The sequence below is a fragment of the Phodopus roborovskii genome, unplaced genomic scaffold, assembly GCF_943737965.1.
Source record: "Phodopus roborovskii unplaced genomic scaffold, PHOROB, whole genome shotgun sequence".
Lineage (NCBI taxonomy): Eukaryota > Metazoa > Chordata > Mammalia > Rodentia > Cricetidae > Phodopus > Phodopus roborovskii.
Window position 1 is genome coordinate 5,703,071 of NW_026126424.1, and position 14,647 is coordinate 5,717,717.

General features: G+C 37.6%; 1 protein-coding gene across 16 annotated transcripts in view; it reads right to left on the bottom strand.

Moving 5' to 3' along the window:
- Nucleotides 1–14,647, bottom strand: part of Camk2d (calcium/calmodulin dependent protein kinase II delta) — a 243,671-nt gene that overhangs the window by 45,205 nt on the left and 183,819 nt on the right. For 6 of the 16 annotated variants that reach the window (XM_051185549.1, XM_051185544.1, XM_051185542.1 and 3 more), the window contains exons 9-13: nucleotides 8,014–8,108; nucleotides 6,542–6,664; nucleotides 5,650–5,733; nucleotides 5,169–5,211; nucleotides 1,858–1,895 (exon numbers count right to left, since the gene is read on the bottom strand). In XM_051185549.1, the coding sequence (XP_051041506.1) occupies nucleotides 1,858–1,895; nucleotides 5,169–5,211; nucleotides 5,650–5,733; nucleotides 6,542–6,664; nucleotides 8,014–8,108 (383 nt within the window). Of the gene's footprint in view, nucleotides 1–565; nucleotides 599–1,857; nucleotides 1,896–5,168; nucleotides 5,212–5,649; nucleotides 5,734–6,541; nucleotides 6,665–8,013; nucleotides 8,109–14,647 lie in introns of all 16 variants that reach the window. The other 10 variants (XM_051185547.1, XM_051185540.1, XM_051185541.1 and 7 more) reach the window with 3 other exon arrangements.

The following is a 14,647-nucleotide window of genomic DNA, read 5'->3' on the forward strand; positions in this document are numbered from 1 at the left end:
GCAATGTATTTTCCTTGTCTGAAACCTGAATGCTATCAGATATTTAAATGATACAGCATTACTCTCAGGAGGCATGAAAAAGGTGTTGTATTTATTCAGTTAATACATACTCCTTTCAAAGAAGCTTAGCTAGAATGGGCCCATGCTGAAATCACTTTCACATTATTTGCAAAGTCATGGCAAGTATATTAAGTTATGTCTGAATTAATTTAGTGGTTATGATTATGATTTAAGAAATAACCCTACAGCATTTCTTCCTGTATGAGTAAACATTCATTCCGTCCTGGTTTCTTTATTTTCAAAGAGAAAATTCGGCTTTGTTCTCACAGATGATCAAACTTAATAACAGCTTACGGATAAGGGTTCAACTTATTTACCTTAAAAATTCTACCACAGAAAAACAATGTAATGTGAAAGCGGATGAGCATGTTATGAGTGCCGATTAGCGCTGGCCTATGATGTTCTTACACGTTTTCTACTTCGTTAACTTAGATAAATGAGACTATTTCATTTCTAAGTGTATATTTTTCCCAGTAGGAGAAATCTGGCAGACACAGATCCTCACCATCATCTGAACACTCGAACTGGACTTCCTTTTCTGAATTGACCAGTCAAAGAGAAAGGAAGAGAAAATAAAAATGTGACCATAGCATGGAATACATAATAATTTTATTGTTGAAGAGGTGGAGTTGGATGGCTGTGTTTTTGTATCAGGATAACAGAATAACTGTCTATTGGACCTGTGAGCTCTCCATTACTGGGCAGTACAGAAAACCCAGTAGGAAACATTTGGAAAATTAAAAACACTCATTTTCACCAGTGTCACGCTGTGGAAAGGACAGACATCCATTGCCATTATTGCAACCTATAATTAGTGAAATAAGCAGACAGAAGGTACATTTAGCTTGAAGAACGGGAAATGGAGAACTAGAAAGTACAGGGCATAGTGACCTCAGAGCTGGAAATTCTCAAGTCACATACAAACAGGTGGTGACGCAATGACTCCACATGAATGTAGGGACCAACCCACAAAAGATTTTCTACATTGCATTTTTAAATATGAACTGTCCACCTGATTGGGTCCAGTTCAATGGTTAGAATATTAATTGATTCTCAAGAATGTTGACCTGTGGAGGGATGTATGCATCTGCCATTAGAAAAGAAAGAAAATGGTTAACAAGACATTAACTGATATTCTGGAAGGATAATAAAAATTATAATGCAAATAGAAGGTTACACTCTATTAAAGATATTATCAATTGAAAGAAAATTGTATTATATTGATTAGAAATCCAAGAAAGTGAAAATATTTTGTTGTCATCTTTCTTGGAAGCTTTTCCTAGTATCTGTACAGAGTAAACACCCTGAATACATCTCTAATCCTTATGGATGAATCACAAGGGAGTTCAGGACTTAAAAATATAAACAAATAAACTGCCCAAATAGGGCACTTAATCAATGATGTCTTGATTTCTCAGATTGACTGAGTTTGTTCCCAGGTCTTGGTAGGCTTCAAGTGCACATCATAATTACTCAGAAAAGCATTTGGTGTTTGTAGATTCTTAGGTCAACAGAGTGACTTGGGACTGTGGAAAAGTGGGGAGGACATAGACATGTAGTATGCATATTAAAAATATTATCTTTCATAGTTAATATATAATCTAGTGAAAGGATTGGATGTTGGTCAGCATAAGTGATAATCATGTTTGTGCATTAAATCATCTCGTGCTTCAGCCTGCACCCTTTTGGAAACAGCAAAGTACAGATGCTCTACTTAATTGGGATGTGCAGGCAATACTTAAAACCCTCCCCAACATCTGAAAGTCAGAGACAGTTTAAGAGAGCCACTTAACTTACCTTTACTCCATCCGGTTTCTTCAACAAACTCTTGGCTGCTGTAAAATGAGAGTAAAATCTTTTCAGCGAGTAATCCACAAACCCCACAGTGAAATGGCAAATCAAGTTAGCATCTCCTGCCACCTTTGCTGAGTTATGGCCAACATAAACCAAACCATCAAGATCACACTGATGAGCACGAGCTTACAGGACACTGAAATACAGTATCACTTTTCTGGTTTTGCCACAGCAAATTTAGAAATAAATTCTTACATAGTTCATGGCATGAAATTGAACACTTTGCCAGCTGTGCATCTGACTTTATGTCACTGTTGATATTGAAAAGGATACTGGAACTTTCACTGGACCATCCTTCATAATCCAGAAAGTTGGTTTCAGTCTCCAGACACCAGCCGACAGACCCATTACATATTCATTCACACCATGTCTGTTGACCATGTTAGGTCTGCCACTGAAGCCCCTCTTTCCAGAGGTTGGAATCTCATTCACAAAAATTTGCTCTGGCTGAACAATGCCTTCTCTATATTTTTGAAATCAGACAAGTTTAGATGGATGGAAAATACAAGTATCTGTATAAAATCAAATGGTACTTTATTGACCAGGAGCAAATTTTTTAAATGCTTAGCATATGATAATAAAAAATGCATTCTGTGTTCATTTAGACTTCAAAACCAGAATACAAAGATGTCTTAAACAAAGGTCTTTGCACTGAAAAGTTAAAAACCATAACATCTGGAACAAGAACTAAAAACTAAATGAAATCCTTAAGGTGGGGATTCTCACAGAAAACTTCCTTCCTTTCTCCAGGGTGCTTAAGCAATTCATTGCATTATTAACATATTTCTTCAATCAAGTAAAACTAGAAAGCATCCCTTTAAAAGTGTGTACATACACAGTGAACAGCCACTATAATGACAAGGATAATTAGTACACTGGTGTAGAACACTCACAGATATGGAGGACAAAGTACACAGTTCTGTTTAATGTTAATAGACACAATTATGCACACAGAGCATGATATTTGAAAAGAAGCACCTAGCTGTAACGAAACCACATGAACATTTAATTTATTTAAAGTTCTTTATGATGTTATTTCAGTTTCCAATTTGGAAACATTTTGCATTTACTTAAGAGACACAAATATTAATTTTATCTGGTTTTTGGCAACAAAGCTCTTAATTTTTTATTGATAGAGATTACTGTCCAATAGTTGCCTTAGAACGATTTGTCTGTCATTGAACAGGAACATTAATGAACTCTTGTGGTAGTTAAGAGGTTAGAAAACAAACAGAATAATTTGAATTGCAATAGCAAGCAAAAAGAAGACAATGATTTGGGGTAAGAAGCGGCCTGGCTTGGGAGATGCAGAGCCATCCCTTGTGTGACTACTACCTTACCTCACAAGAAATACATTCCACATTCAGGGAGAAAAGAAGAAATAAAAACAACTTTATAACCACATACTTAATGGACAGGTTACTTTAAAGAGTATATTTGGCAATGAATAGAATGAATAAATAAGATACTCCAAACTAAAATGCAAGTACAAGATGTAATGAGAAGATAAAACTGACTCTGATTATTCAGCTGATTGAGAAGTGATGAGTAAAAATGTTTATTTTTCATGCAAAAACATTCAGAGACATTACCAAATCCAAATATTAGTCATGGTTTTTTAAGTATAAAGAATGGTGAAAAAACACAGGAGGTAAACCAAAGACTCAATTTATATTTAATGGTGTACTGAAAACTTTAATAAAATATATAATTTCAAGTCTAGAAAAATCTTTGAAAAGGCAGTTCTTTAGCAATATATACTACATACATCAAATCAATATTTCTAGTGATTCACTGAGTACTAGGCCACAGTGAAATATCTATTTAGTTTAAGGTCATGCATATTGGCTACTGCTTGATGAGCTGGCATTGAGCTCACCCACATAAATGTCAACCACATTAACCAGGTATTTACAAAACAAGTAACTCGACAAAGGCAGCAGCATGGCTCATTAGACCAAGCACATCAGACAGAACACATAACATGCTGGGCAGCACAGCACCTGAATGTGCTAGCACTGTGCTAGCATGGTGTGATTGCTGCTTACCAACTCATATTGTTTTGAAGTGGGAGGGAGGGCTGACCTGCTATTAGAGGTCTAAGCAGTAACTAGGGACTGGCTGAACAATGTCTGACACTTATATCACAATGGCTGCCTGATTATCACTTTAAATTTCTGGATAGGCAAAATAAAGTCAGAGCAAGCCATTGAATGCTGCATGTCACTATGCAAAAGCAAAAATGGTGTTATTCTTGACAACTGTTCTAAGATTAAACATCTAAACTATAAGGTTGTTTTGTTTTTTTAAACATGGTCTCACTATGTATCTTGGTTGGCCTAGAATTCTCTATGTAGAGCAAGCTGGCCTTGAGCTCACAAAGCTTCTTCCTTTGCCTCCCGAGTGCTGGACAAATGAGATGCACCACCTGATGGCCTGTCCACACATTGCATTTATCAAATGTAGTTTAGTTGCTGCTTCAATCCATTCCATATGTCTGGTTTGCACTTACCAATATTTGGCTTTTGAATGCCTATTACTTCTATATAAGCTATAAATGAAGGCTCCCAAACTTAAAAATATTTTTTCTGAAAGTAACACACATGTTGCCTCCATTCTGGAGAGTCAGTTTTAAGAAACAAACAAACAAAAAACCTTCTTGGCTGAGTTTAGTTCATATGCAAGTCTTTCTTCTTTTTTCCTACTATTCCCTCCACCCCATTCTATCATTTTGAGAAACACTATTATTGCATGCTATCCCCATGTGCCCATGTGGTAGATCCTCTTTACTTCCTCATTAGACAGGTTACCCCTTGTAATTAGTCTTAAAATGTGAAGAGACTACCTTAGTTCAAAAGGAATTAGGCCTATGGGAATGGGGCTCCATTCCTGTTAAGTCTTCTTATTACAATGTCTCATGGTAATCAGGAAAAAAAGTACCCTCGTGATTATTTATGAAAAATCAATCTATAATAAATTCTAGGTTTGAAAATTCTCAGCTTTAAAATGATACAAACTTATCATACTTGTATGACACCAGCATTTGACAAGTGGGTGTTCAGTCTTCATGGAGTCTTACAGACAGCCTCTCTCTCTCTCTCTCCATACATATGTATATATGTATGTATGCATGCATATGTGTTGTGTGTGAAAACTATTTGTAGTTACTAGACCTTCTAAATCCCCTTAAAGATACAATTAAACAAAGACTTGAGAAGGGCTGAGGACAAAGAGCAGAGTTCAAATGTGTATACCTGAAAAATTTCTTGTAGCCAGCATAGTTGTCAAGATGGCACCCTATCAAAGAAACAAGAGAACAAGATCACAATCACCTCTGCAAATCTCTGACCTAATAACATAGCATGTAGCAGGAACTAAAAATCTGATCTCCTGGTTTTATTTTCTGAGGGGATTTTTTTTTTTTTTGGTTTCTTGAGAGCCCTAGCCTGTGGCTCTCAGGGTGTTAGGACAGCTCTAACTTGTCTGAGCCAAATTTAGATCATCATACTACCCAGCTGCTTCCTCTGAGGGAGAAATCACATACTGCCATTACTACCATATCCAGCCCACTTCTAATCCCGGACTTCATAATGGGGAACCCTAAGTTTCCCTCAGATCCAGGAGAACTGACTATTGAGATCTGCAATATTAAAAGCTGTTGTAAAATGCCTCCTTACAGTACGCTTCTTCTCACCTCATCAAAGCAACCTCCCTCAACAATGTCCAATGTCTTACCTTCAGTTTCCTTCTAGCATTGAATTTCTTCAAGCAGTCTACAGTCTCCTGCCTGTGCATCATGGAAGCCACAGTAGAGCGTTGCTAGAAGAGGAGGGGAAAGAGTGATGTGAGGATATTTAATACACACCAAGGGCAAGAAAATGTCTCATCCAATCTTTCCTAATGGTGCCTGCATGCGTGGAGTCAAACGTGCAAGCATCTACTTGCCAAAGTTACCCACAAAAAAGCATGATCTTATAAAGACTATTAGTGATAGGTCTCAAACACTGATAAGTAGAGGGTACAAAAATGGAGATCATTAACCACTCAGATCATCATTTCTGTAAGTGTTTCATCTCATTTTTATTAGAAAACCTTCCATTCACTCAGCATTGTATCATTACCTAAACATTTGACTCTCAACTCTAGGAACTTAGAGGAGTTTTTAGATCCCTTTACAATTTGCTTTCTTCCTCCTTATGCATTTTACAAGACAGACTACTGTGGCCAAACTGTATCTCTTAAAACAACGTGTAGCTTTTAAACCTGGCATGTTTCTAAAACTGTTTAAAGATAAACAGTTGGACTCTGTACATTTTTTTCCTTGTTGGATGCAGTAAGCCTTGGTGTCACTTTCTTATTCCCAGCTCATGAGTCTTACCTATAATCAGCATGGCAACCACTCATCCTGTTACTGCAGACAATACCTAATTGGCCACTCGTACAATTTTGAGTTTGCTATAGGCAACGTTGGCTTTCACTATTACAAAATGCATTTCTTAAATACCTTGAGTCAAAAATTCATTAAGCTTTATCTTCTTGTTTTTGTAAGATTATTTGAAATCTATGAAAAAGGACTAAGAGCTTATTTTTCAGTTTGGCTCCTGGGACATATGGGAAAGCAACTTACACATATCCATGGGTGTTTTAGAGCCTCGGAGGCTGTGATGCGTTTGGCAGGGTTGATGGTAAGCATTTTGTTGATGAGGTCTTTGGCTTCAGGAGTCACTGTGTCCCATTCTGGTGATGGAAACTTCGAAGATAGAAATTAGCAAAAAAAGTTTGTAAAAAAGGACACACAGACCAAGCATGTTGGTACAAGTATATAATCTCAAAACAGGGAAGGCACAGATCAGGACTTCTAGGTAAGCCTCGGCTGTACCTCAAGCTCAAGGATAGCCTGATATGCATGAGGTCCTGCCTTAAAAAACAATGGCACACACACTCAGAGTCAAATAGAAAAAAGCAAAACATATTCCTCATTTCTGTAAGCAGTGCATTGCTTCACAAAATTTCACATTGTATTAAAAAAAATCAATCAGTTCATACCAACAGCTAGTATATACAAAAAGAATAACTGACACAATAAAGCTGGTCACGGCTATTTTCAGTTTGGTCCACTGGCGTTGACATTAGCACATATGAAATATTAATGTGTGAATTTCTAAAACACTTCACTAGATATAATGCGTGCAAGATAGCCATGATCATAAGTGGGTGCTCCATCAGCAGACTGGAGAAGAAAATTATATTAAACTCTCATAATCTGTCATTCTACCCAATGAGAAACTGTTTCTTATCATACAGTGGATTTGAAGAAGGATAGATTGTACATGTCAATTGGCTGGACAGTGATTGTATCACGAAGCAGATCCAAAGCATTCCCCTAAGCCAAATTTGCACCCAAAAAAGGCTGTGGTCACTGTTTGGTCATCTGAGGCTAATCATATATCCACCATAGCTTCTTGAATCCCAGGAAACCATTACATCTGAGAAGCGTGTTCAGAAAACAAATGAGACACACCAAAAACTGTAGTACCAACAGCTGCCCAATTCTTTATGACAACACCCTCACACACATGTCACAAATGTTTCAAAATTTGAATGAACCTGGGCTATTAAGCTTTACCTCATCTATCTCAGTCACCTGGACTCTCCGCAACTGACCACACATCTAAAGGCATCTAAATAACACTTCTATGATCAGCAGGATGCAGACAAGACAATGATTTCCAAAAACTTACTGACTCCTGAAGCACAGATTCTTACACAATGGAAATAAATTTATTTCCGTCAAAAACATTACTTGTAATAGCTCCTATTTTGAATAATAATGATGTATTTGAGTTTTAGTTATAATGACTAAAATGGACTGAAATTATCAACCCCTTTCCACCAATCCAGTGCTTATCATAACTGTTTTTGATAGTCTTCCTTGCATATAAGTATATTTTGGACTATATATATATATATGTATTAATCTCACATTATTTGCTAAATGACAGAATATAACATTATTATAAAAAATAAGAGCAATAACCCTTGCCCTTGGCAGTAAACCAACCAACTGCATCCAAAGCCATATGAATACTTATTTCATACATCATAAGCTCCAGCCTTGATCTGTTGATACAGTCTATGCTGGTCTTCATCCCAGAAGGGTGGGTACCCCACCAGCAAGATGTAGAGGATGACACCTGAGGAGATCATAAGAGATAATGAGTAAAATAACAGAGAGAAATACACTGGGGATGACTTCAGGGAGACACACTGTGACCTGTCCTGAAGCCCTCCCCCCTTGCTACAGGGTGACCTCTCTTATGCCCTCCCATGTGCTCCCCTCTGATGCTTTTCCAGTTCACTCCATTGAACAAAGAATTTTAAAGAAGCAGGTAGGGCAACACCTAAAGATGGAATATTCCTGTCAATTTGGAAGACTTCCATATAAGTTCTATATATGTTGATGTTTAACTTTCTATTATCTACTTCTTATTGCCTGACAATGAAGACCTTTGTTGAATGTGCCATCCTGGTTAAACTTCATGCTCTAAATAAACAGTCCCCATTATAATATAGATAATATATAAAAAGAATCACTTCAACAATCTGAGTTTTCAGTACTAAAGTATTTTCTATCAAATAGCCAGATCTCACCAAAGAGGCATATATTAAGGGAAAATGAAATGAAAGGGAAGAGGAGGGTGAAATTGCATGCAAAATCCAAAGTCATAAGCACATAGTTGTAATACAATTTGAGTTTATTGCAAAATTTTGTAACTAAAGGCATTGTTGGCACAGAAAGGGGACTGGTTCCAGGAAGACCCTACAGATACCAAAGTCTGTGCATACTCATGTCCATTCAATAGAATTGTGGAATTCACTAATCTATGCAATTCTGTGGATTTGAAAGAATCTATAGGTTGCTTAACCTAAAAAACCACACAAATGCTCTGAAAGAGTTTCTGCGCTACATGGTTAAGAGATGAGAAACACATCTGTGAATATTCAATGATGCATTTGTATTTTCCCCCTCAAGTATTTTATACATACTTGGTTGAGTCTGTGGATGGAGAACCCACCTTCCAAAGGGTAACTTCACTAATAGTAAATATGTGATTCAACTTTCAAATTAAAAATATAACCATAGACTTCAAATTTTTCCTGAAGCCATATATGTATATAATTCTCCTAAAAATAGAATTATGGCTCCATTTGCCTTTGAATATCCTTCTGTTACTTTCCCCACGCATCCGACCTGCTAAGGTCTTTGCTTGTTTTGTAGCAGATCTCCTGGAAGAAGGTCTGAGGTTCCTCTGACTCACCTGTGAGCTCTACCCTTGTTGATTCCTTAAGCCTGGGAAGCCCAAGAAAGAAGAGTAGGGCAGATGAGCCTCTGCCCAGATGCCACTGGACATTCATTCCCACAGGGGCTGTGGTCCCTTGGTTTCCAGAGCTCTTGGTTGAGGAAGTCTAACCCTGTTCTTGTCAATCAGTCTGGATTTGTTTATACAAAACTCATCATCGAATTAAAGCAGCTTTGAAGAAACAGCTTAATCTCATTGAACTTTCATAGCCTAGTTCAGGATTATAGTTTGAAATAGATTCTTAGAGTCTAGACTGTGGCTAGAGAATATTTCAGTGGTGTAGTTATTGCCTAGCATTTCTGAATCCCTGGCTGGGTCTGATCCTTAGAACTGCAAAATAAGCAAACAAATGACCAAATCTACTCAGGAAAAACTAACTAAAATACAACCCCCTATAGAATCACATGGCAGGATGAGAGTGGTTATCTTGAATGTTACCTGGTGCCTGGGTGTTAGAGTATTAGTCCCCGAAGGGCTATTACTAAGAGGTAAGGCCTACAGAGATCTCCTAGTGATTGAGTTATTTTGGATTCTGGTCGTGTCTTCTTATTTATTCTCTGGTCATTAGGTAAGAGGTTTTGTTTTGCCATGTGGTTTGGTCATGAGCTCACCCTGTGAAACCACAGGCAGGCCCAAATGCTTTGGAGACCAATGTATCATGGACTGTAACTTGAAAAACTTCAAGTCGAAATAAACCTGCCATCTTTACAAGTTATCTGAGACAATTTGTCTTAGCTCAACACTGAATGAAATACTTTAAATAATACTCATTTTAATAAACTATCATGTCTTACATACCAAGACTGAAAACTTATTTTATAAATTGATATGCTATAGACTTAATGTGCATTAATTTAATTTCCATATTATAGTTTATTATCTGATGGAGCAGATGATGGCCATGGTGATGACCAGTAACTACCTATTTTAGTAGGATGAGTTGAAAAGAAACCCATTTTAAGTGGTTTTAGTTCTCACCCATGGTTCAAGAAATGAAGGAAAACATTTGCTTTGTAATGCCTACAGTGTGTTATGTATCTGGACATTTTTTCTTATAAACATGGAGTTAAGTTGTTATAAAATGATTAAACATTCTCACAGTGGAGTCATTTTGCACACAGACTCAGGCTTTTCTTTCCTGTAGCATTTGTATGGACCTAATGGACGGCATTACTCCTTTGGGTAGTGGGAGCCCAGAGAGGCCTTTTGCCCAGGTGAGAGCTGCCAGTGCCTAACTATACACACACTGTTCAGCAGTTTCCTCAAGACCGAAACACTCCACACTGTAGGGAGGCTTTCCAAGACTCAGGAAGTTCTACATCAGAACTTTCCATCCCAGAAGACTCTTTGATACTCAGGAAGAAAACAACGCACAAATCTTATCTAAGTGCCTAAAACTTAACAGGTTCTCAAGGTACCACTTTCACCAAAGTTATATAAGCAGTGAGCAAAGCTGTGGAGAGCACTCTCTGGCTTGTCAAGCTGCCTTCACATGGAGTGGAGTCCCGACACTGAAGTTTTTATGAGTTGGGTGGGACTTTGGTGATGCAGATGCTGTTTTTTTTTTTTTTTTTTTTTTTTGACTCATCCATGCTCATGTAAGTGGTACCAGTAATCTCATTGATTCACCACCTTGAACTCTGTTGTGATCATTTCTTTCATTTGTCACTCATGCTATATTTGGGTTGAGTAGAAATCTGTCCAGAAATCTCCACAGGAGGAAAAAAAATCACACAGCATCTCATGATCTAGTCAATTAATAAATGATAAAGGTGTTTGTGCAGAAAATATACTTTTGATATAAAAGCATAAATACTAGAAATAAAAAAATGCTTAAGACTTGAAGGCATAGAGAAGAAAGTACTATTGAGTAACTGACGTGAAATGGTTAACACTTCTTTAAAGTATTCTGTAAGCTTCTTTGGATTTGTTCACTAGAGTTCAAGGGCTTCTGAATTATGCTTCCTTATAGTTCTTTTCTCTGAAGATAAAGAATGGCTAGCAGAGTTGTAGCATAATGAGAATGTTTCTTCATAAGTAACATTTATTACATGTGTTTAATGCATTTCTCCATTTAATCCTATATAGCAGTATATATGCTACTAACAGCATTTTATAGATAAAAGCAAGGAGATTAAGAGGTTGAGTTACTAGCAGGCTTGTCAATGCTAGCACTTCCAAAACTCCCTGTAGGTGCTTTTCCTTTTTGGAAGGTCCCTCCACCTCAGTTAACCTTATCAAGATAATTCCCACATATATAACTGTAGGCCTGTCCACCAGCTGATTGCAGCTCTTGTCAAGTTGACAATTAGTGTGAACACACAATGAGGATTTCAGGGGTGCTCATGTGATCTCCAAATACCAGGTATCTCTCATGACCTTTGCTATTCACTGCCTGGGTATTTTACTAGATGGTATTCTAATTCTGTCTCATTTTTTAAAACTGAAAAACCTTTTCCCATTACTCAATTACCCTAAGGTCTAGTCCATATAGGGAAAGCTGAATAATGGCTCAATCCTTTTGACATTTATTAACCCGTTTAATTAGCCTGCTTAGAAATCACTCATTTACTCTTAAGCATCTCTTGAATTTCAGAATGCTCCTTATATTTTACCAATATAAATAATTGGATTTAATTTTTTGGAGTGCATTTTAATCCAGTGTGCTATTTTTCTTAGAATCCTGTGACTGTTCCATCTCTGGCAGGTGGAAATGAAGTTGGCTCCTGAGTCTTGTAACTTTTTCTTTCATTCTGGAAGGACAGGATACTCCTATACTTTCTCTGACCATATGTGGAATCAGCTAGTACTACAAGGTGATAGGAGAGCAAACAGGGTACAGAGAGTAAGGGTGGTCACATGTGTGTGCACTGTGGAGAGAAACATATACAGAACATGAGTGAAGAGAGATACGGTGGTGGAACCGACATCTAAATGGAGATTGACAAGACTAGCAATAACAAATTAATAACAAACTTGTGAAACAAGAAAGTGATAGGGAAATGTGAAGAAGGCTGTACTAGCCATTACTATGATATTTTAATAAGTTGTATTGTTGTCATACTTTAAATGGATTCTTTTTTCATACAGATACAGTGACATAACTTTCAGATTTGGATTAAAACAATCGCAAATGGGGAAATAATTGTGGTAAGACAATACCCTCTATTATATCTGCATGTTCTGGTGCATCAACACCAGAAGAACTGTTTTAGACACAACTGGCTCCATATAACACAAGCAAATAATGCTGCCCAGTTTTCTTTGGCTTCTGTATTAATTTATGCTTGGAAGATATGAAAGACGTTTGACTCATTAGTTTTGAGAAGCACTGATTACTGATTAGGCAGAAAGCCAACATTATCAAGGACATTCAAATTTTATTTTAATGAAAGCTAATGTTAGAAAAACAATTAAGCCTATAATCACACAAATGATCAAACAGTATAAAGACTGCTCTCATGGAAGGAGAAATGATAGAAAGTTGAGAAGCTGGGGAAAGCAGAGGGAGAAATCATCCAAGACATCTATTTCACCTTGGTAAGTGGAGCCCACTATACTCTGCACCTACAGGAGGATGTGGAAATGTATGATTAATCAGAGGGATAAGCACGGTTCACCCAGATCTTATAATGCTCTAACCAAAAAAATATCAACATATAGTTCAGAGAAGGAAACAGGAATGATGGGTTGAACATGAACTAGAAAAACCAAAGCTAGCAGGATAAAAGTAATTTTCCTCAGAGGACAGAACTAGGAAATAGGGTTGGCAAAGATAAATAATAAACGCAGTATTTGCACAAATAGAAGGTCCAGGTATTTGGCCAAGATGGCTGAGAAGCACATACAATGGAATGAATGCCCAAGTTCCCCTGAAAAGTTTGTATGTTGAGCCCCTAACCCCTCTGAGATACTTTGTGGAAGTAGAAGGTAGCTAGACCACGAGGGTGGGGACCTCAGGAAAAGAATTAGGGCTCTTTAGGGATCAAAGCACCAGCGGAAGTATAAGAGGAAGACGTTGGTAATGTGTAAATTTGAAGAATCCTTACTTGAACTACCGTGCTGCCTTCCTCATCTTAGTCTCCCAAGATCCAAACTAAGAGTGCTATATCTGTGCCATTTACTCACTGCTCTGTGCTACTTCCTCAAAGCAGCCTGGGTACCACCTGTCAGCAGCCTCTGTTCTGTTGTGTATTCAATTCATCCTAAAATATCCTGCCCTAAGGAGACTCTGACTGGCTTGGGCGTGGTATTCATAGGAATCCTGTGGAAAGCTTGAAGAATGTAAGATCCTAGATTGTGAGCTTAACCTGACCAATTTTTTACTCTCAGTTTTTTTTTTTTTAAGGAAAGCATTATATTTATAAACAGAACATTAAGTTTTCAAGGGTGAAGTTCAGTGGTGTCAAGCAGAAGAGCAGCTCTCCCAAAGCTAGCATCCTGCAACAGGGAAAAAGTTCCCCTTTCAGGCTTTGTAAATTAGACTGCTTCGGATATAGAGTCACACAGGGATTGTCTTTTCATGCTCTTCTTTTACTTTACTAACGCAATGCCTTTGGTGTTCATCTAGCTGGTAGTGCTTGTTAGAACATTTTAAGGGTACATAATATACTATTTTTTGTGGCCTTGTGCTTAATATAATGCTGCTGTGAATGTAGGCAGACACTGTTTCTTCAAGTCTGTTGAATATGCACATAGAAGTGGGGCTGCAGGGTCACGTGGCCTCAGAGGGTTTTATCCAATAATCCTGGGGCATGTCCCAGAGAGAGGAAGTGCTTATAAGACTCCAGGTCATACTGAAGCAGAATCTGTTGTTCATGGTTTGAAATGTACCAAATTTGGAAAATTACACATACTCAATTTTTAATAACATTCAAGAAAACATTGTGTATTCTGAGCAGGAGGGCATTGGTAGAGATTGTATTTGAGGACAAGGTCCCCCGGGAAGTGACTACAGAAGATGGTGATAAACAGTGAGGCAGCCAACCTCTCAAGTGGTGTCAGGCAGCTACAGAAACTGACAGTAGCAGCATACTGTCAACTGCGCTGAGATTTCAGAGCAACAAAATGCCCAGGGTTAACTTATTCTACCTGAAGCATGACAAGGCTATGTCCCTGGGGTTATGTGGCTACAGACACACACTTCACTATGCAAGGAAAGAAACATATTCCACAATAGTTCAAAGATTTGGCTAAAGTCATGGTACATTCTGTGACGGCCAGTGATATACTGTTACTCATAACCATTCAGAGTGACATCTAATAAGACAGATAAAGTTGTAAGAAAAATAAATATATTCTGGGAGGCAAGCCTGTGTTTATTGGCTGGCCACTCTTTCCTCTCTCCTTATTTTTAAGGAATTTTTCTAGAA